The 25,365-nt window shown below is 52.6% G+C and overlaps 1 protein-coding gene across 9 annotated transcripts in view; it reads right to left on the bottom strand.

The window, feature by feature from the left end:
• Positions 1 to 25,365, bottom strand: part of ATP2B4 (ATPase plasma membrane Ca2+ transporting 4) — a 98,114-nt gene that overhangs the window by 33,263 nt on the left and 39,486 nt on the right. For 7 of the 9 annotated variants that reach the window (XM_040462010.1, XM_040462006.1, XM_040462005.1 and 4 more), the window contains exons 2-8: positions 17,467 to 18,126; positions 6,150 to 6,347; positions 5,285 to 5,542; positions 4,716 to 4,841; positions 3,901 to 4,026; positions 2,749 to 2,784; positions 997 to 1,158 (exon numbers count right to left, since the gene is read on the bottom strand). In XM_040462010.1, coding sequence (XP_040317944.1) covers positions 997 to 1,158; positions 2,749 to 2,784; positions 3,901 to 4,026; positions 4,716 to 4,841; positions 5,285 to 5,542; positions 6,150 to 6,347; positions 17,467 to 17,659 — 1,099 coding nt within the window. In that variant the 5' untranslated portion in view covers positions 17,660 to 18,126. The remainder of the gene's footprint in view (positions 1 to 996; positions 1,159 to 2,748; positions 2,785 to 3,900; positions 4,027 to 4,715; positions 4,842 to 5,284; positions 5,543 to 6,149; positions 6,348 to 17,466; positions 18,127 to 25,365) is intronic. The other 2 variants (XM_040462008.1, XM_040462004.1) reach the window with 1 other exon arrangement.

The raw sequence follows: 25,365 nt of genomic DNA, 5'->3' as shown, positions 1-25,365 counted from the left end.
ACTCTCTGCGATGCTTCAAACGTTCGCTGTGTGCGCTGTCCCATAAGGTAGCCACGACCTGAGTGTGGACATTGACCAACTGAACTCAGGCTGATGTGACCGAGGAACTGAATGTTTAACTGTATTTGATGGTCAGTCGATGTAAGCGGGAACAACCACACAGGGTTAATGGCTCCGCAAAGCTTCTGGCTCCCCAGTGTGTGGTCAGCCCATTGGCGGCACTGGCATCGCCTGGGGGCTTGTCAGAGATGCAGACTCTCAGGCCCCGACCTCCTGACTCAGAATCTGCGCTTTAACCAGGTTCCGGGTGAATTGTCCACACAGAATGTACTGGTCTAGCCTCTGATTGTGGTAAAGAGAGGGGTGGGGTCAGGAGATAATTAAGCAGTGGGACAAGACCGTACCTGGAGGGCTCTGCCCACTGAAGGTGCAATATTCCTTCTGTTTCCTCCTCCAGCCCCACCACCCTCCCCCTACCCCTTAACCCCCAACAGAAGGTAGAGGGAGAACGTAGAGGCAGTCTGGAAAGAGCCTCTTCAACCACAGGCTTCCTTTTTCCTCCAGTCCTTACTCTGAATTTACTGTCCTGTGCCTGGCCAGATGCTAGGACCACACTCGGGAACTGCCTCCAGGAAACAGGAGCCTTCTCTGCCCTTGAGGAATTTATAAGTCAATACACGAAACAGGTGGGTGGTTACCAGAGTCTTCCGTCTCCCTGAAGTAAATCTCCCCTGTGTGACAGAAGTTCTTTATTTCCCACTTGGCGGCAAGAGACCACGGGGCCTTTAACCCTCGCACGCTGGGACACGCTTCTCCCTGAAAAGGCCCAGGGAGTGGCCGGAGGGTGGCAGGGAGAGGGGGCCTACTCCCTGGGCTGCACGAGCCCCTTGGAAGTTTCGGCTTCTTTCTGCCAGCCCGGTTGGTACAGAAGGGAGACAGGGAGGCCAGGATCCAGAACAGCACTAACGAACAACAAGAAGCCGCCGCCCTACTCACCAGCTTTCCCGATCTGAACAGCCAAGCGCGTCAGCTTGCCCTGCAGCACCGACTTCTCCTTTTTGGGCAGCTTGGCCGCCTTCTTCTCCTTCTCCTCGTTGTCGGTCCCCTCCTGGCTGTTGAGTGGCTGGATTTCCAGGGCCACCCCATCCTGAGTTTTTGCTAGGGTGCGCACAACAGAGAGGACAGGTGAGCACGCAAGGTGACGGCAGCGAGTGGCAAGAACGTGAGAACCCCAACTCCTCTGTCTCCTTCCTGGAATCCACCTCGGACCCCCGATGTCGATTCTGACCACTCTCACCCCATGCCAGATGGGGCACTTGCCTTGCACCCTCCACTGGGGCCTTGGAATGATATTCTGACAACTGGAGACGAAACGGGAGTGCTTTCGGGGTACGGGTTTCCTCTTCAGTGGCAGCTTCCTGGCACCACCTCAGAGCCCCAAGCCAGGCTTATTCCAGCAAGAGGATTAGTCATGCCGCTAAGCGCTATTACCAACAACCATCCCTCCTGGAATTCAGTGCTCAGAATGGTGAATCTTCACTGCAGGAAGGGGCCGATGGGGAAGGCTGGAAGACGTTTCTAGAGCGTAAGGGCCCTCCCGGTCTGCTCTGTTAAATGGTTCATCTCTCTCTTCCTATAGACCGTCAGGGGAGAAACACAGACCCCCCCCCCCCCAGTACAAGATGTTTTCCAGTTCCTCCTCATATCAGTCGAATGACAGCGGAAGGAAATGCCCTTTCTCCCCTGTCTGACGAAGGTGGGGAGGCACAGAGTGGGGAGGTACAGGGGTAAGTCTTTTGGGGGGGAGAGGGAAGAAGCTGGTATGAGGGACCCTCTGGAATGAGAGGGATAAAGACAGACATATAAACCCATTTTGCTTTCGAAAGAAGAGTTAAAGAGACCTAAAATTAAAGAATTATTTCTGTGGAGCCCTGGTTCTCCGATGGGATGACTTTATTCCTGAAGACTCCTATGACACGGGTCCAAAGAGCAAAATAATCACTAGTGGCTGTCTCAAGAGAGCCATTCTCGCTGGGTCCCAGCACCCCTCCAGCTTCACCCCCGTTGGAGCTCAGCCCTTTTGCTTAGGATGCCCTTCCTGAGATACTGTCTCTGTTGTCAGACTCACAAACAAGACAGAGACGGGATGTAGACACAGCCACCAAAAAGGAAACACACACCAGATCGGGAGGAAGAAAACAGACTGAGGGGAGAACAAAGAAAGAGGTGGGGAGAGGTACAGAGAAAGGGCTCTGTCCAAGCACCCCCGAGAAGACTAGAAGAGAAGACCAGACCAGAAGAGGACACCGATGAGGCAGCTAGCAAGAGGAGGGTGCAGGGACTGCCCACCCCATCTCCCTCCACCGTGAGGACCCTGAAGTCTTCCAGCCTGGAAACCGATGACCTTTGGTGTTTAAATCTGGCCGAGGGCAATGAAGCAATGCGTTCAGCGCCCAGAGAAGAGCTGATCCATCCCACACGCTCCCCAAGAGAAACCTTGACAGGAGATTCCATGAGACAACAGCAGAGGGTGCTGTTGTCCCATTTTGGGTTGGGATTGGGCCCCCCCCCCCCCCCCCCCGCCAGACCGCCCCCAAATCTCTGCACCTTCCTCAGGATGAGGCATCCAGGCCACAGCAGCAGATAACAGATTTATGGAGAGGACAAAGGGAGAAGGCAGATGGCCTGGAAAGGTCTGATTTGAGTGTGGGCAGGTAGAGATGGTAAATGAGTGGGTGGCGAGGTTACCTTTGTTGCGATTTTCAGGGACTCCTTGTTTTTTACCTGTTTGAACAAGAAAGAAAAAAGTGGGGTGGAGACCCAAAGCGACTATTAAGAGATCAGATATCCAATCTGTTGGTCCTGCTCAGAGCCCAAAAGGGCGACAGCAAAGGGGCTGAGCGGCAGGGAAGGGACTATAAAGGAAGTTCACGTCTCTGCTCACATCCATGCTCACGAGGGGCTCTCCTGAATCCTGGGGGTGCAGCCCAGCCACTCGTGCAGGTGAGTGCACACCCACACCTGAGCTGCGCTCTCCCGGAGCCCGGCCGCTGCTGGGAGGCTGCTCCCGGCCTGAGTCACATCGCTGGGAGAAATGGGGTGGGGGTTAGAAAGTGAGAGGCTGGAACTGTTTCTGCCTAATGGCGAAGGCTCTGAAAGGGGTCTCCGTGTCAATTCACCGGCACCAGGCAAGCTTCCTCCTTACTCATTTGCAGGTAGCTGCAAAAACCACTAGTCTAGCTCCTGGGGGAACGTGTTTCATTTCCTTTTGATAACCCGCCCTCCACGAAACAGCCTGAGATGGTCCTCTAGCCAAGGGACAGAAATCCTTCCCTCCTCCAAGGAAAGAAGGAATGCCTAGGGAAAGGGGAAGACTTCTTTTTAGTATCTCTTCTTCATTCACCCTCTGTGTTTCCTCCCTTCAGGAGCACGTGAATGGCAGAGACAGGACTAACTCTGGGGGGAGACGTTACCTCTCTGTTCCCACTCTCCTAGCTGTGTCTCTCTTCCCCTGACAGCGCACGGTTTTGGCAGTTTACCCTCAGCCTTGACGGGTCATTTAATCCCCCACGTTTGCGGAAGAAGGGTTGGGGGGTTGCACGGAGGGCATCTGGGGCCGGAGCACCTAGCCAGCTCCCTTGGGGCAAGCTTTACATCTTGCCCCCGCACAGCCATTAACAGACATAGGAGTTGAGCCTCAGAGGTGACCTGACTTGGTTTTCATCAGAGCACCCTGGGGAGCCAGGCTTGACATCTTTATCTCGGCAAGACGTTCAGATATCTGTGCTCTTCATCCAGCAGCTTCTTCCACGCAGATGTTCCATCCGGGTCTGTTCTCTTGCCTCCCGCTTTGTCCACGGGCACGGGTGGGAACAGAATCTCATCTCAAACGCCCCTTACCTTTTTTCTTCTTCTCTTCGTCTTCTCCCTCGCTGGCTCCCAAAAGGGTAAAGATGATTCCAGTCTGAGAGTTGATACCCACAGCCGTCACTACCATCCGGCCAGAACCTTCCATGACATGGGTCCCTATGTGAGAAAGGAGAAGGTGGGAGGAGTGTTGTTTTTTATCCCTAGCCAGGCTTTGGTGTGGAACGCAAACTTAGAAAACAACAGTCCCTCTTCCTTCCTTCCCCACGGATAATGATCCGCTCGGCAGATAGTGGGAAACGCTCAAGAGCTGGGCCCATTTAAAATAGACCGAGCACTCCAGCTGATTCCAACGGGTAGCCAAGGTTGAGAGTCACTGTTCTAGAACGCTGGTTATCTTTACTCACCCAAGTACTGTTGCTCCCAGCTTTAGCTAATATGGTTGACCCTTGAACAACACGGGCTTCAACTGCACATGGACTCTTTTCAATAAATATATGTACAGTTAAAAAATAATAAATCAAATCAAATAGACCAAGCAGATTGGGGGGTAAGGAGAAAAGTGCGTCTAACTGCTTTAGGGTAAGACTCCTTCCCCCACCCCCACCCCCACCAGCAGCGCCCTACCAAGGCTCCTAGAGCACTTGCTGTAGAGAACCTCTTTTAGGTTGCCCGATAACCCTGTATGCAACCCACCGATATGCTGCTGGCCCCAGATAAAGCTAGGGGAAGGAGAGGGGGTAGGGCCAGAAGAGAGAGCGAGGCCTGGAGCAGGTCTCGGTAGCCTGGCTGGCTGGGGGAGGTAGAATGGGAAGTAGAATGGGGGCCGAAGCAGCCAGAGGCCATACCTGAGAGCAGCATTGGGTCCCTTTCCACAGACTTCTTGACATGGTCCGATTCCCCAGTCAGAGAGCTCTCGTCAATCTTGAGATCGTTCCCCTGGATCAGGATCCCATCTGCGGGCAGTAGGTCACCTAGTGCACAGAAGGGAAAGGGCAACAGGGAAAGAGGGGAGGAAAGAGCTTGGCAGAGGGTAGGAACCATCCAACCCCATTTCAGGGCTGCTTCCACGGGCCCTGCCCATAGGGCAATGGCCCAGGGGGTACCTGGAGAGCCTCTGAAAGATGACTTCATCTCTGACAAGCTGTCAACTCCTTAGGAACTAACGGTTACTTCTCATGGCCTCAACATTATGGATTTTTAACCCTAAGACACACAGGGTCCAAGTCTGACACTTTTTGGGGAGAGTTTCTTCTTTCTTTAGATCCTTCTCCACAACCTCCTTCCCCTGACCTAGAGGCTAACACGATTGCGGTCTTATCTTTTTGGGTCTTCGGTGATTCCCAGCCCCCTATGCCAAAGGACCTAGCCCTCAGATAGGGAGGGTGCCACAGGTACAAGAAGCACGAGTTCTCACCGTATTTGATTTGGGCGATGTCACCCACCACGATCTCAGCCACGGGGAGCTGGATGATGTGACCATTTCGGATCACGGAGAATTTCTGTTCCTTTTCGATGCGGTTCTGCAGCCCCCGGAATTGCTTCTCTTTGCTCCAATCATTGAAGGCAGTCACCAGCACCACGATGATCACGGAGAACAGGATGGCTGCCCCCTCAATCCAGCCGGCTTCTGCCTCTCCTTCATCTTCCGGGCTACTTACGGGTAGACCACACTCTAGCCCAGGGAAAGGAGAGAGTGGAAGGGTCAGCTGGGGGCCTTTTGGTAACATTCAAAACGGAAGTAGCGTCTCCACAATCCCCAGAACGGCAAGTCAGGGAAGGAGAATAATAGAAAATAAAACCCTTGGGTAGTAGAGCCATCCTCTGAGGGTACTGGAGGATGGCACTATTGGGCACCGTCTCGTTGCCAATAGAATTATTTGCGTGCTAGATAGCACGAAACATGTCATTGCCAATGACTGGCCAGTCGCCTGTGCAGAACTTATGATTCCTAACGTGGTCAGGCTCCAGGTCTCTGCTATTTCCCATGATGCCAAATAGCTGGCGGGGGGCACTGGGAGAAGCAGGTTTTGTTGGTTGGGTGAGGGTAGAGGACTCCTGATATTCTGCATGAGGATTTGATAGGAGAAGGGGAGGGAGACCCTGGAATCAGGATGGGTTGGAAGAACAGCTTACTAGCTACTTGCTGGTTTTCTTTGGAGAGCCCTGCACCCCCCCCCCCACTTTTAAGCTACACCCTGCCAACTGCTAAGACCAGTGCTTATTGGAGGTGCTGGAAAGAACGCCGATCAGAGCCGCGCTGGGCTGCTGTGGACACTCACGTTCATTTTCTTCACCGGGGGGCCGATAGAAGGACAGGACGAGGGAGATGATGGCTGCAATCTCCAGGATGATGAGTGTGACATCTTGGAGGGCTTCCCACACTAGTTCTAAGAAGGTCTTGGGCTTTTTGGGGGGGATAAAGTTCTGTCCGAACACATGCTTACGTTTCTCCAGGTCCGCAGGGTTCCCAGACAGACCTGGGAAGGAGATACGAGTAGGATGAGCAGGTGAGCAAAAAGGGGAAGAAATGAAGGACAGAAGAAGGAAGTTGAAAGACCGAAATAAAGACCCTCCGCTTCCTGTTCTGCCCAAGTATGAGATCCAGCCAGGGTGACCAATCGCCTCACTTTGCCCAGGATGTGGGGGGAGGGTGTGTGTGTGTGTGTGTGTGTGTGTGTGTGTGTCTGATACCTTCAGTCTCAAAATGGGCAAACTGGGACAAGGTGGTCACAGGCGGCCACTGGCTGCCGCTCTGTCCCCAGGGTAAGCTAACCTAGATCTAACACCTCACCGCCTCCTCCCAAGGATGCTGCAGGCTCCAGCTCTGAGAACACAGACATTCAAACGGTCCCTGGGGCTGACAGAACTTTCCTCTCACATTAACATGTAACTACTGGTGATGATTCTACAACAGAGTTAGCTTCCATCCACTGCCTCACACACAAAGGCCCGGAAGAATAAGCTCTCTGCTCAAGGTCACACTAGGAAGCTAGGAGACAGCCGGACCAGTTGTCCCGTTTGGAAGTTCCAGGGGCTGTAGGAGAACAGAAGAGGCTTTCGGACTCCCAACTGTGGCCATCGCCTTGAGGCACGTGTTCCCCCGTTTTCTGTCACCTCCCCCACAGACACAGACACACACCGCTAAGAGGTGCTACCATTCTAGTAAGTACTGTGGACTTACAGAAGTACTACTTAGACTAAGTATTAGGTATTAAGAGAAGCACTATTATTCACATTGATTGAAAAGAGAACACAAAAGTGAAGCGGCAAAGTCAGACGGTATGCAGTCCTTGTGTACCGGCACGCTCCCCTCTAGCACATATGCTTATAAACCTGTATGAGTGTGCACCCATATTCCAGACATGTTCCAGAGAGAAAAGGGATAGGCAGAATTATTCCCTATTCTCAGTGCCGCCTTTACTTCAGGACTTTTTTTTTTTTTTAATGTCTATTTATTTTTGAAAGAGAGAGAGAGAGAGGGGGAGGAGGGGCAGAGCGAGAGTGGGAGACACAGAATCCGGAGCAGGCTCCAGGCTCCGAGCTGTCAGCACAGAGCCCAATGCGGGGCCTGAACTCATGAACTGTGAGATCGTGACCTGAGCCAAAGTCGGACGCTTAACAGACTGAGCCACCCAGGGGCCCCCAGGCCTTATATATAGGCTCCTCTGCTGGGCCCCAGGAGGGGGTTATACTGTAGGGGAAGGAGGGAAATCCTAAAACTTCAACGGATGCCAGGTGGCATTTCTCAAGTTGTTTACCCAGAGCAGCAGATAAGCCCTGGGCTTGGCACCTGGAGCTGCACTGTTCCATGGGTTCCCACCCACAGGCAGGGTGGGGCGAGCTTTGTCTGGGGAAAAGAAAGTCCTAGCAGAAGAGAGTTAGAATCAGAGGGCAGGGACACTCCATGAAGCCTCACGAGGGAGAACAGGGGACAGGAAGCTGCAAGGAGAATTGGAGATGCTGATGCCAGAGGGCTGCTTCACACTTTGGTCAACAGAAGGGCTATTCCCCCGGTGGGGAGGGGGGCGTGGCGTGAAGGCAGACCTCTACTCTCCGTCTCTGCTCAACAGGACCCAAGAGTGGTAACTTAAGTGGCAAGAGGAGAGATTTGGGTCAGACCTCGGGAAGGTACTCGGACAGAAAAAGACTTGGGAAAGGGGAAACCAGAAGGGGTGTTGCTTGTAGGGTCTGAGATGGCCTCCATTTCTGGATCCAGAAGACAAAAACCATCAGGAGGGGTACTCAAGATACTCCCCTATCTGGGAGGGTAGAAGAAGGACCCTGAGTGGAGGGAAAGTGTGTGTGTGTGTGTGTGTGTGTGTGTGTGTGTGTGCGCGCGTGTGGGCTCGGGGGGCGGTGGTGGTGAACTGGCTTCCACACTGTTGGAGTTGGGGAATAGAGACCACTCTCACCTGCCAGCGCTCAGTCTGAGAGGGAAACGGGGAGCCGGTCAGGGAAGCGGTGCCCATATTCTAATCCAGGGCCTCCTGCCTCCCAGTGCCCGGATTTGCCACCCTGGCCTCTGGCTGAGTGGCGTAGCCAACTCTGTGGGGGAGTGGGTTTGGCCAAAGCACTGGAAGCAAGTTGGGCTGCTTCCCAGAGGCTCCCTGCCTCCACCGCACCGCAAAGTCGGGTTCCCAGTGGGAAGGAAAAGCAAGGGCCTGGGAAAGGGGTGTTTCTGGGCATCGTGACCCCCAGGCAGGCAGAGGCGGAGCAGTCGGCGGGTCCTGGCTGGTTCTTTCTCCCCGAGGACCTGAGAGAGCGAGGCTGTGCCAGTTTGGGACCGCTCTACTGGAGGGCCAGGTTTGCTTGAGGGAAACAGGACTTCTGATCATTTGCTCATCTCCCCGGGGGACGTTTCTCAAGGAAGCAGTGAGGAGACGCCATTGCCCCCTTACCAAGGTGAGTAGATGACTGTGAGGGCAAACCAGATATCAGATACTAGAGGTCATCTTAAGGGACATCCCAAGACCCCAACGGAGGCCAAAGCCACAGCAGCAACAACAATCTAGCTGAAAGCACCCATCTGAGGTCACCCTGCCCTCTCTGTTCTCAGATTAATACCCTGTGACCTCCCTCTTTCTCTCTCGTGCTCTATCCATTCAGCCAGCACATCCTGGCAGCTTTATCTTCAAAATATACCCAAGGTCTATTCCCTTCTCACTTTCCACTGCCACCGTCCCGGTGTGAGCTGGCACCCTCTCTTGCCTGGGTGATGACGACTGTCCTCTAACTGGTAACCATGCTCCCACCCCTGCCGTCCTGTGCCCCGTCTCCTCCCAACACAGTAGCCAGACCGATCTTTTTCAAACCCGACCCCTGGCACTCACCTACTGGTGGCTGTTACTTGGAGTGAAAGCGGGCACCGGGGCCTTTATGATGGCCCGTAAGGCCCCTCAAGAGCCCCCGGCCTCCCACCCCTCAACTCCTACTATTTGCTCCTTGCCCAGCGAGCCTTCCTGCCATGCCCTGAACGCGTTCGAGAAGCTTCTATGTCAGGGCCCTGCAGTAGCTCCTCCTTGGCTCAGCTTGCTGTTCACTAGCTCATTCTCTTACCTCTTTCCGGTGTTTGTACACCGACCCTGACCTCACTGATTTAATAATATGGCTTCTCCGCTCCAGCACTCTCGATCCCCTTATGCTGTGTCACTGTTTCCTTCCACAGGTCTTCTCCCCTAATATGTTATACGATGTGTTCATTATGTCCGTCCGCGCGGCCGCGGGGCTCCCGCCCTCGCGGGGGCGGGAGGTTTGTCTTTGTTCCTTAGGTCTACAACAGTGCCCGGCATTGTACGCGTACAAATGTGCTGAATGAACTGAATGGATGAGTAATAAATCAGGTTGCTAACGTTTAAGTGATTACTAGGTGCCAGATGCTTCACCAGGCACATTGGTGCCTTCTCGTTCAGACGCTGCAAACCCCTATGAGACAGTTACTGTTAACCCCATTTTACATATCAGCAGACTGAGGCCTGGAGAGGTTAGGTAACTACTCGGGCTGGTTCCACTCCCAGTCTGTTCCACTCCCCAGGAAGCAGCTGCATGCCTACCTACACGCAGAGGGGGCTGGGGTGTGGAAGCAGCTTCGTTCCAGGGTGACTAACTGGTCCCGCTTGGCCTGGGACTTCCCAGGTTTGGGCCCTGAAGCTCCGGCCTCCTGGAAACCACCCGGCACCCCCTGGGTCCCATGGCTGGTGGCCCGCGTGCCGCTTTCCTCTGAGCCTCTACGCCAATCAGCCCTGATCCCACGGTTTACAACCAGGCCGAGTTAGTGTCTCCTTCCTGTCCTCAGGGATGGTGCCACCGGGTCCCTCAGAGTCCAACCTATGAATCTCGCACTCGACACAAGGTTCATTATGGCCTTTTTTGGATCCAAGCAAACCAAACAACATACATTACGGAAAACAGAAAGGTCAGGCCTTGCTCTTGTCTCGATGGCCTCAAAGTCATACACGAACTTCCTGTTTGCCATTTTCTCTCATCTCTCTGCTCCACCTCAAGTCACCCTAAACTGTTGCAGTAGCTATCTTAAGAAGTCAAGTGGCCGTCCCAGTTCCCAGTGTGCCCTGAGGCAGGGAGGGGCCTGTGGGGACTGTTAGCAAAGTAGCCTTGGGAATCCTCACTCCGACTTGTGGCAGGGCACGGGAAAGCCTGCGGGCCTGGGAGCTCAGCCAATCCCCAATTTTGGGCTTTTCATTCCATTCTTCCTGCCCCCAGAGGCTCTCAGGCCCTGCTCTCCACAGAGGTAACTTCGCATAAATCCTTGTCTAGCCGAGGACAGGGTATTAGACCCTGATCTCTGCAGTGGCTTCTCAAATACGCAGCTTCCTGGAGAGAAGCTTGGCAGGGAGAGAATGCTGGAAACACAGGAAAAGGATTTCCCTTAGAAATACATCAAAAAAAAAAAAAAAAGAGAGAGAGAGAGGAATCTTTGTCCCCAAGAACATGGGAGAGAGAAAGCCCCACCCAAATCAGGAGTGCTTTTGGCTCTAAGAATCAGACTGAACACATGAGCTGGGAGAGGCGACAAAGAATGTCAGGCTCTGAAGTCATCGCCCCTACCCCGTGCTGGGGAGTTTCACGGCCCCTGCCCAGGCTGGCAGGAGACGGAATACGCAGCAGTGGAAAATCTGTGTCTGCTGTGGGTCTGTGCGGGGAACCAGGGCTTGGGAGGAGAGGCGGCAGCCCGGTCCTCAGTGGCCTGGCTCCAGCAGGGAAGGGCCAGGGCCAGCCTCCCTGGGGCACCAAGCGCTGTCGGCAGCGGCACCCCTCACGAGAACCAGCTCAGCCCCAGAAAGGGTGGGGCTGGGTCAGACATCACGAGGGACTTCCCAGCTGGCTGAGTTATGACACCTTGCCAAAGAGAAGCAGACTCATCTCCCACACACATAGTACCAGGGACAGGTTGCCCTGGGTGGGGTGGAAGGCAGCCCTCTTTGGTACAGGAGAACAGGCAGCAGAATACCTTTCAAGTCCTACCTTAAAAACCTTGCGTTGGGGGGGCTGAGGGGAGGGGGAGCTCGACATCAGCACAGGGACCGCAGGCTTTCGGCAAATGCCACGACCTCGGCATCTCTAGCCTAGCACACCCACAGCTCGGAGATGTGCTCTCTGGCTGCTGGACCTCCAGCCCCTAGAGAGAAAGCCATCTCCTCAGGGTCACCGCAAGAGGATGCCGGACTTGGGGAAGAATGGCCCCTTCCTGATGCTCAGTGCACACAGTGTCTCCCTTCGTCTGGCCCTCCTCTCCACGCCTTTTCTGAACACCCCAAAGCTGGCGCAGAGCGAGAAAGCTCCCTGGTCTGCCCTCCGCAGCCCTCTGCTCGGCCACCTGCTCCCACACCGCACGCGTGTGCTTCCCTCCGGTGTCACGCTCCCCGGTGCTCACACGTCAGAGCTAAATAAAAAGAGTGAAAGCCCTACTTCCAAGGGTGGATGCGACAGCTGCCTCGGCCCAGGAGGGAGTGCTGTCTCTCTCCCCCACCGCCCCTAGCTGATGTTCCATGCAAGGCAACAAGAAGGTCCAGAACGAAACAGAACTTGCAAGCTTTTCTGCTGAGCTGCCAAAGGAATGCGGCACAAAGGGTTCCCGGCCTGGAAGTGGGGGCAAAGCAGTGGGGGGAGGGGGTGGTTCTCAGGCTCAGGAAGACTCATCCCCTCTCCCCATCAAGACTGCCCTGTCCCCTGCCTGGCAGCATTATGCCAGCCATCCCAGAAGCCCGGCTCTGGGCAAGGAGGGGCTGAACCGAAAAGAATTCACAGAGCCTGGGGTTGGGCTGGGGAGGGAAGGTCCAAAGCTGTCACGCACTGTTGGCCTCACTCAGCCCTGGGCGCACAAATCACACAGGGGACTCCCAGGATGCAACATGAAATCCCCTGCAGGGGGTGGAGGAGGGGGGGAGGCTCCGAGGGAGGGCGCTTTCACTCTCTTTCTCAATCACCTATTTTCCTCATTCCAGCTGTTGAGACAGCTTCCCCTGGGGTTTGGTGGAAACCTTTCCCACCCCTCCCTCCGTAAAGTACTCAGTATTTCTTTGAAGAAGTTACTAGACTTGGCCTCAGCTTCTCACATCACAGCATAGCTGCTTTCTGGCTGTTTCGCTGGCCTGCCCACCTTCTCTTCCCTTCCCTCCAAGATGTTCTTCCGGCTTGAGTCTCTCTCACATCTTAAAGTAGCGCTGATAGATCTGCCCGAAGCACGATGGGCAGAGAGGGCCAGACTGCCAGCCTCTGCAGCCATGCCCACGTGCATTGCTTTCAGGATCACTTATCTGGCCTTTTTGGTAGCCAGTCGGCTGAGTGTCTGGACAAGAGTTGAAGGTGATGGCTGTGGGGCAGAGGGCCAGAGGGAAGAGAGGTGGCTCGGCTATGCTTCTCTTCTGGAATTGACGAGCTCCTAAGAACAGGTAGTCTTTTTTTTTTTTTTTTTTTTAGTTTCTTTATTTTGAGGGGGGAGTCAGAGAGAGCAGGGGAGGGGCAGAGAGAGAGGGAGAGAGAGAATCTCCAGCAGGCCCTGCACTGTCAGTGCAAAGCCCAACACGGGGCTCGAACTCTCAAACCGTGAGACCGTGACTTGAGCTGACACCAAGAGTCGGCCAATTAGCCGATTGGGCCACTCAGGTGCCCTAGAAGCAGGTGCTCCGAAAACACACGATCCGCCCTAAAGACAGGGAGGAAGATATCCAAGAGGCCAGTTACCATCTTCCTCTTACGTTCGTTGCATCTCATATCCACTCCCCTGGTTCTGTACCCCTCCCCACCCCTACTCTAACATTTTCTAAAGCAGCGGCCTCTAAGTAGGGGGCACGCAACCATCTGCTGGAGCGTGGGAGAAGCACCAGAACTTTTTATATGACTTCATCCACTTCTATTTCTTGCATCTCTTCCTATGTAAATAATACTAGTGTTAGAAGCATTAATAGTAATATAGTAGAGTTGTGGGTAAGCATGTATTATTTATCATGTGCTCAGCTTTTTTTCCAGATTGAAAATGCTACTGGAAGGGCGCCTGGGTGGCTCAGTCGGTTGAGTGTCCGACTTTTGATTTCGGCTCAGGTCATGATCCCAGGGTCGTGAGATCAAGCCCTGCATGGGGCTCTGTGTTGACTGCGGAGTCTGCTTAAGATTCTCTCTCTCTCTCTCTCTCTCTCTCTCTGCCCCTCTCTCCAACTTGCTCTCCCTCTCAAATAAAAAAAGCAAACAAAGAAAATACTACTGGAGATTTCAGTCTGCACAGGGAGGAAGAGCCCATCCTAGTGTGTCCCAGCTCATGGAAAATGGACAATGCTTGGTGGGACACGCCACTGACCTCAGAAGGCTTGGGGACAGGAACACAGTTAAACCCCAGAGATCTTAACATGGCAGGAAATATTACGCTAAACGTTGCCGTTAATGAACCAGGATGGTAATTCAGGTGGGACTGTCTTAAAACAGATTCTTTCCCCTCTTGCTTTTTACTCCCCAAAGAATCTCAGCTTCCCAAACTTAGTGGCTGCCCAGTAACTATGCAGGGCGAAGACGCCGCCATTTTCTGTCAGGAACATTCCGCGAGTGCTAGCAGCTGCCGTGCAGCACGGCCAGGCCTCAGCTTCCCCAGGCAATCAGAGGTACAGCGGTCCATGCTCCCAACTAGCCACGCCCACTGACGGGGCAGAAGCCACGGGTAATATTGGCACTGGGTCACAATTAGACATTTTATCAGGCATTGAAATAGAGAGCAAAGTTTTGAATTACCTGTGCTTCTGAGACTCTCTGTGTTCCTGCTCTAGCCTAAGAATAGTCTATTCTGTTCTACCCAGTCGTAAGAACTTAGGGGAGGCATTTAAGCCTTTGGACCTGGAAGGAGGGGAGGGGGATGAATAAAATTAAATCCCACCTGCCTCTAGAATTGTGTAAATCCAGTATAATAAAACCATGCTCGTGTCATAAATATTATAAACTCCCAGTTCCATAAGGCCCCTTAAAGCTATGGTTTAAAAAAAAAAAAATCTGTCAGATCTATATAGGTGATGCTATCAACCAACAGATAATAAAAAGGAAGGGTCATACTCTAGGAACCAATTTCCCCAGTCTTACTTCACCAGGTTACCAACTACCAGAATTCAAGCACCAGGTGAATGTCTTTATTCTTTTTTTTTTTTTAATGTTTATTGATTTTTGAGAGAGAGAGAGAGAGAGAGACAGAGAGAGAAAGACGCTGAGTGCAAGTGGGGGAGGGGCAGAGAGGGAGACACAGAATCCGAAGCAGCCTCCAGGCTCTGAGCTGTCAGCACAGAGCCCGATGCGGGGCTTGAACCCACGAACCGTGAGATCACGACCTGAGCCGAAGTCGGACGCTTAACCGACTGAGCCACCCTGGCACCCCTCTTTTTTCTTAGTCTGCAGGGGCCTCCCACAGGGGACAGGACTACAGTAGGTTGTTAGGCACCTCAGTGCGGTCTCCTGTGACCAGGCTGGCTTTTTACAGCATCAGCTCTTTGAGGCACCTGGAGAGTGAAGTTCTTTTCTCGGCCCTGCTGCACGAAACAGCTCAGCATTGCCTTTGTCTGGGGAGAGACTTCTGTGTCACAGCTCCTCTGTGCCTCCTTTTCTATGCTCGTATTCCTCGCACATGCGAGGAGGTCATTGTTGGCACGGGGGAATAAACATTACTCATGGAAAAGTTGCTTTCGGACTCCCTGCCTCCCCAGCTCCAGGACCGGCCCTATGATTAAGTCTTACACGGAAACAAATCAGGATACAGACTTGTGATCTAAGGAAGCAGGAGGATGGCGGCAGACAGCCGCCCCACTGGTAGGGGGCCTGGCGTTGGGGCATGGCCGGGGCCCGTAGCAGCAGAGGCACCTGCCATCAGAAGCCATGGCTTTCCACCACAGGTCTGAAACTAGGAGTGGGGAGGGATCTAAGGGCATTAGTTACATCGACATCATTTGCTGTCTGATGGTGAGATTAAAGCAGCATATATGATGGCCTTTGGGAATGGAAGCTGTCTGGGAATCAGGGAGGAGACAGTAGCAGCTATGAGAAATGGATTAGGAAAACTGGGAGGAGAGTCTGGATCCTTCTATCAGGAGCGTCCCAGGTTCCAACTGATTTGGACTCCTGAGCTTTGCTTTGTGAGAGAAACGACTGGCCAAAGCCATCAAGAGTGGAATAGGAAGGGGAAAAAGGAAGATCCTGCCTGCATTGCTCAGTGAAAATAGAACGCGAATAGCCTCTGTTTAAGGTCAACACTACTACAAAAGTGGCAGAATAAAGAAATCTAGCTGACAAAAAGCAGTGCCCAAAGGGCAGTCATTAGATTCTAGCCAGAGGGCAAAGACTGAGCCGTGGGAGAGCGACCAAGCCCTGCCATCTGAACTAGATCTCTTTGACATCCAGAGGTGAAAGGACGCAGTGGCCATTGGTTACAGTCATACAAGCAGGAACCTCTCCAGAGGAAATACTACATCGCACTCCACGGGCGCTCATACTCTGGCAGATACCTTCAGACATGTGGGCTCCATTTTAATCTGAGACAACTCATTAGTTGAATACCCATCCTAAGCTTGAGCGCTGGATGCACATGATATGTACGTGGAATCCCAATATTTTAATCCCGATAACTGAATGGGCTAGGTATTAACATCATTTTCAAAGAAGGAAGAGACTCAGGGCGGTTAAGTAAACTGTTCAGTGATACTCAGTAAATGGGGGAGCTAGTGTTTGAACTCATGAGAGGTAGGAAACTGGATTCTAGCAGTCAAGAGAACACGGAAGGAAGCTCCCTCAGATTGCGAAGAAAACAAGACATGTTAATGTACAGATATCTAGACAAAAATCTCTCGCTCGTTCGCTCTTGCTCTCTCTCAATCCTAAAGAGTCTGGAAAAGAGACTTGGACTCTTGTCCAAGTCCAAGTCCAAACTTACAGCACTGGCTGGGGGTCAAAACTTCTTAGACTTGGCAAAAAATATGATGTAGGTTCCAAGGAAGGCTAGAAATAGTCTACTTCAAGAGGCTAAAGGCATCTGAAGGACAAGATCTTTTCTTTTCTTAATATTTTTTTAATATTTATTTTTATTTTTGAGAGAGAGACAGAGACAGAGACAGAGACAGAGACAGACTGCGAGTGGGGGAGGGGCAGAGAGGGAGGGAGACGTAGAATCTGAAGCAGGATCCAGGCTCCAAGCTGTCAGCACAGAGCCCGACACGGGGCTCAAACTCAGGAACCGCGACATCACGACCTGGGCCAAAGTCGGATGCTCAACAGTCGGATGCTCAACCGACTGAGCCACCCAGGCGCTCTGAAGGACAAGATTTCTGATTTACCTAATGCTACTCAGCCATGTCCTGCCTCACTGACGGGGCCAAGTAAGACCCTGTAACACAGATGCTATAACCATGCATAAGTGACAAAGGAAGGTTCCTTTGATTCTGTCTCCATTCTGATGAGGCAAAATTTTACATTACCATGGCTTATTGGGCAACTGAAGTGAGCCAGGCAAGCACGAAGCCAGGTTTTCCGTTCTCTTTTAAAAGCACATTAAGAAGAACTATATTAAAGTGTGCCAGGCAGGGTTGAAAAAAGTCATCAATAATTCCCTGACACGAAGCAAAGTGAATAATCCAAAGATACGGTAGGTACTACCCTGTGATTTGCCCCCCTATTTCTAACTGTACACAATAGACAGATGCCACGTTGGGCGGATGCACTGGGTCACTTCTTTTGTGCCCGTTCTCCCCAGTTACACTGTGAGATCGGTGTGGGGCAGAATTGTATTTAAGTTCTTCTGTAATCAAAGACTGATATTGAATAAGAGACTTGATCACTTACTGATAAAAGTGTCTCTAACACAAACACTTGTAAAGCAGAGCCAAATCCTCTCCTTTCTGTACACTGACACAGAAAAAGGAAGAAAGTCCGACCGTCAGCGAACACCATCGCTGGGAAAGAGATGGCTCTCCGTGGTCTCACCTCCTTTCAGAGGCCATGTGTTTCTCAAACGACCCAGATACACCAGTGAGGTCTCTTACTGCCCTCTCGAGAAGCCGGGAAACCATAGTTTTGAACACTAGCCACCTTCCTCTGATTCCCCACCCCTGGTGTGGTTTTTACCTTCCACGGGGTTGGTTTTCAGTCTACTGCAGAGATTCGTTACACCCCCGTAGTGGACGTTGATCTGGTTGATTGCGTCGGTCGAACGTAGCTCCATGAGCTTCCGCAGGTCCATTACTGTGCAGCCAAACTCCCGCTCGTGGCTCTCAACCATCGAGTTGGCCGGCAAGGTACGTTCTGTTGGGTTCGTCATTCTGCCTGCTGTTACCAAGCCCCTCGACCAGAGAAAATGTGGTTTCCCTTCAACTGGTCAGGAACCCCTGCCCTTCTGCCTCACTTCTTACTTCTTGCTTCTCTGGGAGCCTGGGTAGGAAATAGTTGGGCTATATCCTGTGCAGCGAGCTTCAGGGTAGCAGCCTCTAGCCCAGATCCTTTTTGTGTATGAAGCTCGGCAGCGAGGGGAGGAAGGGGATGGGGGAGCCGAGTGGAAGCCGGACCACGTGTCACGACGATTGGTGTCCCCAGGTGGTAATGGAAGCCGTTGTCCAGGGTAGGTAGGTTCCTAGCTTAGACCAGCTTGCCCAGATGGAGGTATAAACAGGATGTGCGTGTTACCATGGAGGCTACCTTAGCAACAACCGGCAACTGCGGTGGTAGAGAGGCGGCAGGAGAAGGAGGAGGAAGAGGAGGGCTCCCTGGATACCGCTGACAACTGGATCTCTGGAATAAAGATTCGAAGACAGACAAAAACAATTAGAGCAGCCATGAGGATCCAGCACCTGCGAGGCAAGAGGTACTCATTTTAGGGCTTAGATGACAGCGGGTGCCTGGGCTGAACCGATCGCCGAGGCCTGAGCTGAGGGATCGGACTCAGGAGGGGCCCGCCTCTCCCTAGGAGGCCCCAGCAGCCTGTACACCCCCATGGAGAGGAGTAATTTCCGATATACCCCAGTCTTCACATCACGCCATTCTCAAGCCAAGTGACAATCTGGCGACTTCAGGAACTTGGAAATAAAAGGTTTGTAACCCCTAATGGCTCTCACGCTCTCCACGTCTATCCATATGAGGGCCCCACTATGAACTCCTTTAGTCTGATTTTAACCGGTCAGAAGAAGAGTCCAGACCAGAGTGGCCTAGAGGGTGGCCTGCCAGTCTGCCCTCCACCCCCCCCGCCGCGCCCCTGAACCCTGCGCCCTGTACCCAACACCCACATTGACAAACCAGGAGGGCAACCTGATAGAAGATGCCCAGATGCTCCGGGGCCCCTCCGAATACTCAGCCTCCAGCCTGCTGCAGCTGTGAGCAGGTTGGGGACTACGTTCAGGTCTTGGAGCTAACAAGCCCCATCCCTCCAAAAAGCTTTCGCCGTCTCCAAAAGGGGAGAGTAAAATGCTCTGGCAGTTGGCAATCCAGGGTGCAGCCTTTCTACGTAAACGGGACAGAAGGACCTCTGAGAAGGAGGTTTGCAGCGTATGGTTTCAATGTTACTCGGGGTGGCGGGGATAAGGCAGCTATCAGTTCAGGTAGAGCCCGGGGCCATGGCAAGGTCAGCAGGAAAGCAGGGTTAGCCCGCGTGTGAGTTAGCATCGGAGGGTCTCCGATCAGCATTTCTCCCCTCAGAAAGGCATGTGCGTCCCCTCTGAGTGGGAGGAAGGGTGGAGCTACGTGCAGGTGAGGATCTATAGGGCTGAAGGTGGCCAGGCTCCCCCTGCCCCCCGTCCCGGCCCTGTTCTTAGCTTTAGAGAGCAGCTCCTGCGTGTCGTGGGGGACCCATCGTCACACAGCAGCCGTTTAAATGTGAAGCGGCTCTTTCTGAACGCGGCACCAGAACACGGGGGCCCAGCCCTGGTTAAACAGTCCCCAGTGAGTTGAGTTGTTACCAGGGAGTGGCAAGGATCTCAGGACAGCCCCTCTCTAATACATAGATGACATCCTCACTTGTAGAAGGCGAGCAAAGAGGCACAAGAACCATCAGAAAAGGGCTGGGCTCTTTTACCGGTTACTTTTCCCCAAATCACGTGTGGCCGAAGTTTCCTACCAATCCTGTTCCCGGCGGGTCCCCTGGGATGGAGTTGGGTACTCCTCCCTCCCCCAGTGTTCACTCTGCCTCCTCCTTTTATCAGAGACTTTTAGAGCTACTCTGACCTACAGAGGGCTAAGCAAGCAGGGCTTTGCTTTATTGTTGCTATTGTTTTTCAAACATCACACTGCCTTTTGCTTTTTCTGTTTTAAAGAATTTTTTTAAAGTTTATTTATTTATTTGAGAGAGAGGGAGAGAGAGAATCCCAAGCAGGCTCCATGCTGTCAGCACAGATCCCGATGCAGGGCTCGAACTCCCGAAACCGTGAGATCATGACCTGAGCCGAAACCAAGAGTTGGACACTTAACCGACTGAGCCCCCAGGCGCCCCCTCCTTTTTTTCTTTTTTAGATGTCATCAGAGTAGCCTGGGGAACAGAGGTCTGGAGAGAACCCGAGGCAGCGTGTCAAACTCCCTTCACTCAGACTGGCCCAATGATAGGCGGTACGACAGAATTTCCCTCCAGTTCAGCTTCTCGTCGAAGCTTGGAAGCAGTGGGAAGGGCTAGAGCAGTAAGGAGCCCATCTTGACCCTTAAGTAGAGCTCCTTAACCTTTCAAGAGGATGTTGACAACAGTGCTGACAGAGTGCTAAACTGGAAATCAGACTTTACTTTTTCTATCTCGACCCACTATAATGTCTGTCCCATGAAGGCTAAGCTTTGCACTTGTCGCATCCACGGCTTTATCCCCAGTGCCATAAGGGCGCCTGCACACATGGGCATTCAACTCATTTTGTTGTCATGGTTGTTGTTGTTGAATAACTGGTAGCAGATCCAGAGCCAGATTTACCATCTTCCCAGGCACCCTTGGGGCTCAGTTCCTCCCACCTTCACCTGGGGGAAAAAAATCAGCCCTACCTCTTCACACCATCTCAAGAAAGTGACAAAGGACTAGAATAAGAGATAGAAATAGTGCTGGGAATCTTTTTTTTTTTTTTAATGTTTATTTTTGAGAGAGAGAGAGAGAGAGAGAGAGAGACAGAGTGAGAGCAGGGGAGGGGCAGAGAGAGAGAGAGAGGGAGACACAGAAAACGAAGCAGGCTCCAGGCTCTGAGCTGTCGGCACAGAGCCCAACACAGGGCTCGAACTCACGGACCACGAGATCATGACCTGAGCCCAAGTCGGACACTTAACTGACTGAGACCCTAGTGCTTGGAAATCTTAGATGAAAGATGACCAGTGCCCAGTATGTCCACTCTCAAGTGATGGGAGAAGGCTTAATTTGATCTTAATGAACTTTTGGTATCTAGCCCTTTAAGCAGAAGGACAATAAGCTCCACGTCCCCCTCCATCTCTCCTTGCCAAAGGGAATGCCCAACCCTCAGAAAGAATGGAAAATTCCAAGGCAGCTCCATTAGCAATAGCCATTAGCTACGTTACAACCACTGGCAACACCACTAGGCTATGCAGCCTTCCATTTCTAGAAAAGAAGAAGGGACGGTCTGAGGCAGAGTTCCTTACTTTGAACCTCTCCTCAAGGTATGAAAGGGGAGAAATTTTTCACTCACGGAGGCGACCAGTGAGAAAAGGTCACTTGAGATTAGAGCACGTGGGGCATGTGGCAGAGAATGAGGTCTGTCTGCTTCGGGTTGCTCTAGAGACGCTTGCAGAGGAGGTCACGCACTAAGCTGTTGGCACAGAGTCAAGGGGGCCGTTGTCAGCTGGGGCCCCCAGCTTAAGGTGGGATCTCTAAGGATGTTCTTCCGGAATTCGGAGGCCTAGCAGGCACCCATATGCCTCTCTGAGCTCTCAGAATGTGAGCGTTCCACAGCTGCTGAGTCTGCCTGGCCCCTACCCTTATTAGGCAACTGGCAAAGAATAATCTGTAAGTGCTCTCACACCCCCTCGGCCACAGCCTCAGCCTCAGAAGCAACGCTCAGACGCCTGGGAGGTACCACCTCTTGTCAGGTCAGGATTAGTCACGCAGCCCTGGGGCACTCTGGGTAAGGTATGTGCTCACTCCCAGTTTCTAGCATTTTGCCAGCTTAAAGGACGATAGGACGGAAAAGCAAACACTACCTACAGGGGCAAGACATCCTATTATTGTACATGGTCATTGAATCATTTCAATGTTCTTCGGCCCAAAGTCTTGTAACATCCATTGTACAATTTGTAATGACGGTGAAAACATTGTCTTTAATCAATTCTACGTACGACAGGTTTAAACCCCCCCCCCCCCCCCCATTTACAGATGAAGCCACTGAGGTCCAACGAGAAAAAAAGTGATTTAGTCTTTGGCAAGTCAGCACCCTTGACCATCTGGCACTCCTTTTGTTATACCTTACTCCCTCCCTCGAGTCTGGATCTCCTCCTTTTCTTCCTCCTTCTCCTCCTCGTCCTCCTCCTCCTTCTTCTTCTTTTTTATATTTAATTTCATTTACTTATTTAAAAATTTTTAATGTTTGCTTATTTTTGAGAGAGAGAGACAGAGCGCAAACAGGGGAGGGGCAAGAGAGAGAGGGAGACAGAGAATCTGAAGCAGGCTCCAGGCTCCGAGCTGTCAGCACAGAGCCTGACGTGGGGCTCGAACTCACGGAACGCGAGATCATGACCTGAGCCAAAGTCAGACGCTTAACCGACTGAGCCACCCAGGTGCCCCTTTTTTAAAGTTTATTTATTTATTTTGAGAGAGAGAGAGGGAGAGCAAGCGGGGGAGGGGCAGAGAGAGAGACAGAGACAGAGACAGAGAGAGAGAGAGAGAAAGAGAGAATCCAAAGCAGGGTCTGCATTGGCAGTGCAGAGCCTTACATGGGGCTCAAGCTCAAGACCCGTGAGATCATGACCTGAGCTGAAATCAAGAGTCAATCGCTCAACTGACTGAGCCACCCAGGCACCCCTTTTCATCTTTTATTTTACAGGGAGAGAGAGAGCATGCATGAACAGGGGAGGAGCAGAGAGAGAGAGAGGGAGAGGGACAATCTCAAGCAGGCTCCATGCTGAGTGCGGAGCCAGACTTGGGGCTTGATCCCACGACCCTGGGATCCTGACCGGAGCCATAATCAAGTCAATTGCTCAACTGACTGAGCCTCCCGGGCACCCCTGGACCTCCTTATTTTCTGACAAACATCAGAAATGCAGGCATCTCTGGAGTGGAGAAAATAACCATTTCCACCTAGAGGAAATGTTGACTCTTCACCAGCTCTTTCTCCTTCAGAATCAACCACATCGCATCACAGGGGCTGAAACAGACCTTCTCCTGCTCCCGTACATACCTGAGAAACAAACAAACCACCCCACGCTTCCAGATAACTCAGTCTGCGGCGAGACTTGCTAGGAAGTTCTGAAACAGGCAGCTGCCAGAGACAAGGACCTCATGCCCTAAGCCACCAAACCATAAACAACAGTCAGACATTCTGTTTCCTCCAATTTTGTCCACGGAATCCCTTACTCTTGGAAACCTTCCCGGGCGCTAAAGAAGCGATACATCCCCAGGCTACGAGGAGAAAGGGCAGCTCCCGTGTAGGGATAGAGTAGGGTCTTTTGAGGACCTGAAAGTGAGCCCACACCCTGACTCTTCCCTGCCAGAGGCTCCTATTGAATCTGGCACGATGCATGGGAAATAAAGTATGAATGGAAACAGGAGAAAGGGAACAGGAGGGGCCAGGGCCCAGGGAACCAGGCTGGCTCAGCACTGCAGCCGGACCTGCCTAGAATAATAAGGGCTACGCTCAGCTCTGGCCTCCAGGCTGCAAGCGAGGGCTGCCTCGTAGAGCCGCCTCTGGTTCCCTGCTCTACCCTGGGTTGACCTCTTCACCAGGCTGAGAGCCTGTGCTCGGGAGCGAGTCGGGAGCACTCAGAGATGCTGTGGTTGGAGTGTCAGCGTCACTGCCACGCAGGACATAAGGTGTGAAAGAGGGAAGACTTCGAGGGGGGTGGAGGGACAGGCCGGTCCTCCTCAGGAAGCACCAAACTGAGATACGAAACCTGCTCCAGTCGCCTCTTCTCCCCAAACCTGTGCCCTTCTGTGATCTGGAGTCTCCCTCTCCCAAGTGAGGCTCTATTTTTCTCCCTATCTGCAAGGGGAGGGATGGAGTGAGGGAGAGGGGTTGGAAGGGAGGGAAAGAAGGTTTGCCAGGTACCTTAGGAGGCACTCCGTGGGGAAATGAGAGAGACACACACACGTACGATATTTAGTGCCTAGGTGGCGGCTGATACGTACCGGCTGGCCATCACTACGTATATTGTCTCACTGAATCCTCACCAACAGTCCCACGGGGAGGGCACCACCATTTTATAGCAGGGAGATCAAGATTCAGAGAGCTAGGGTTTGTGCTCTAGTTGAATCCAAGCCACCTTGTCTCAAGTACAAGGACATTGCTGTTACAAAATGGAAAAACCAAAAAAACCCAAAAAACCAACCGTGGCTTTACTTCCTAAAGCCTGATGAGAAGGTCCACGTGAACCTTTCTGTCCCTTGCCCACGAGCCCTAAAGGCTCCTAAAGGTCAGGGGAACACCTCCTCAGTAGTGACTTGAGACCGAGAGGTCCTGCTCGACATTCTCTTCTCTGCTGTCTCCGGCAGGGGCACTTCCTGTGCCATCACCCACAGTTTCTGAGGTTTGACTTCTCTCAGGCATTTCCCATGCTTCTAAGAGGGCCATGCCCTGTCAAGGAAGCTGGCAAGCGCTTGAACATGGCAGGCTGCCTGGCTGGTGTGAAACATCCTTGGCTGGCCCTTCTCTCTGAAGGTCTAAACCCCACACAGAGGTCTCTCTGCTCCCTCCTCATGACAGGTCCCTTATTTCCATGACCCAGATCCTAGCTCACTCTTGCCAGTTCTTGCCTCTTGGGTCTGGCAGCCATGCCTATCATGGTGCCAGGCTCTTCCTCCCCGCCCCCCGCCATGCCTGCCCTGCCCTATTGCTTCTCCAGTGCCTCCCGGCTTGCAGAAGCAGACCTGGGCACACACCCTCCTTCCATCTACTGAGGCCCTTTGGAGGCATGTGGGAAGAAAGTACGTTGGCTAAAGTTCAGGTGGTGGGGGTTACCACCTGTCACCGTCACCCAACAGCCGTGCCCATGCCAGGAAGCCAAGTGAGGGCTGGGGCACCAAAACCAGGCCTCCACACTGACCACAGGATGGCACAATGTGACCCGTGGTCCTGGTCGAGGTCCTGGAACCTGATGCTAATTCTCAGCCAGCTCCCAGGACCAGGGTTCTAGAGGCTACGCCCTTCCTGAAGAGACAGCATCACTTCCCGGTGAGGAAGCAGGGACACATGAGGCTCTCGTGCCCTCTCTTTTCCTCCCCAAGTTGGCCACGCTGAGGAGTCTTCAATTCAGTAGCAGAAACGCAGTGCTAGCATCAAAGGATCTTTCTGGAGAAAATACGTCACCTTTGACCCCTAAGCCTCAGGAATCCAGAATTCTTCCTTCTTTTCCACGGTCGCCTGGTACTTCTAAGTCAAAACTAAGTCTATGCAGCGTGCCTGGGTGGCTCAGTTGGTTAAGTATCTGACCCTTGATTTCAGCTCAGGTCAGGATCTCATGGTTTGTGAGTTTGGGCTCCGTGTGGGGCTACACGCTGACAGTGCAGAGCCTGCTTGGGACTCTCTCTCTCTCTCTCTTCCTCTCTTTCTGCCCCTCCCCTGCTCTCTCTCTCTCTCTCTCTCTCTCTCTCTCTCTCGCGTGTGCGCGCATGCGTGCTCCCTCAAAATAAGTAAATAACCTTAAAAAATAAATAAATGAAACTCGGGACTTCATTAAAAAAACAAACAAACCAACTAAGTCTATGTATACCCTGGGCCTAGTCATGAACTACTGGGTGCATCTCCCAAAGAAATAATCATATAGGTTCAGGAGGCGGCATGAGTGAAGATGTTCACAGGGACATTACTGTGGTGACAGGAAGTGGTAGGCAACCTGGGATTCCCTGTTCCA

Source organism: Herpailurus yagouaroundi, unplaced genomic scaffold (genome assembly GCF_014898765.1).
Source record: "Herpailurus yagouaroundi ecotype Mexico unplaced genomic scaffold, PumYag 308, whole genome shotgun sequence".
Taxonomy (NCBI): Eukaryota; Metazoa; Chordata; class Mammalia; order Carnivora; family Felidae; genus Herpailurus; species Herpailurus yagouaroundi.
This window is presented reverse-complemented; position numbering and strand designations above follow the sequence as displayed.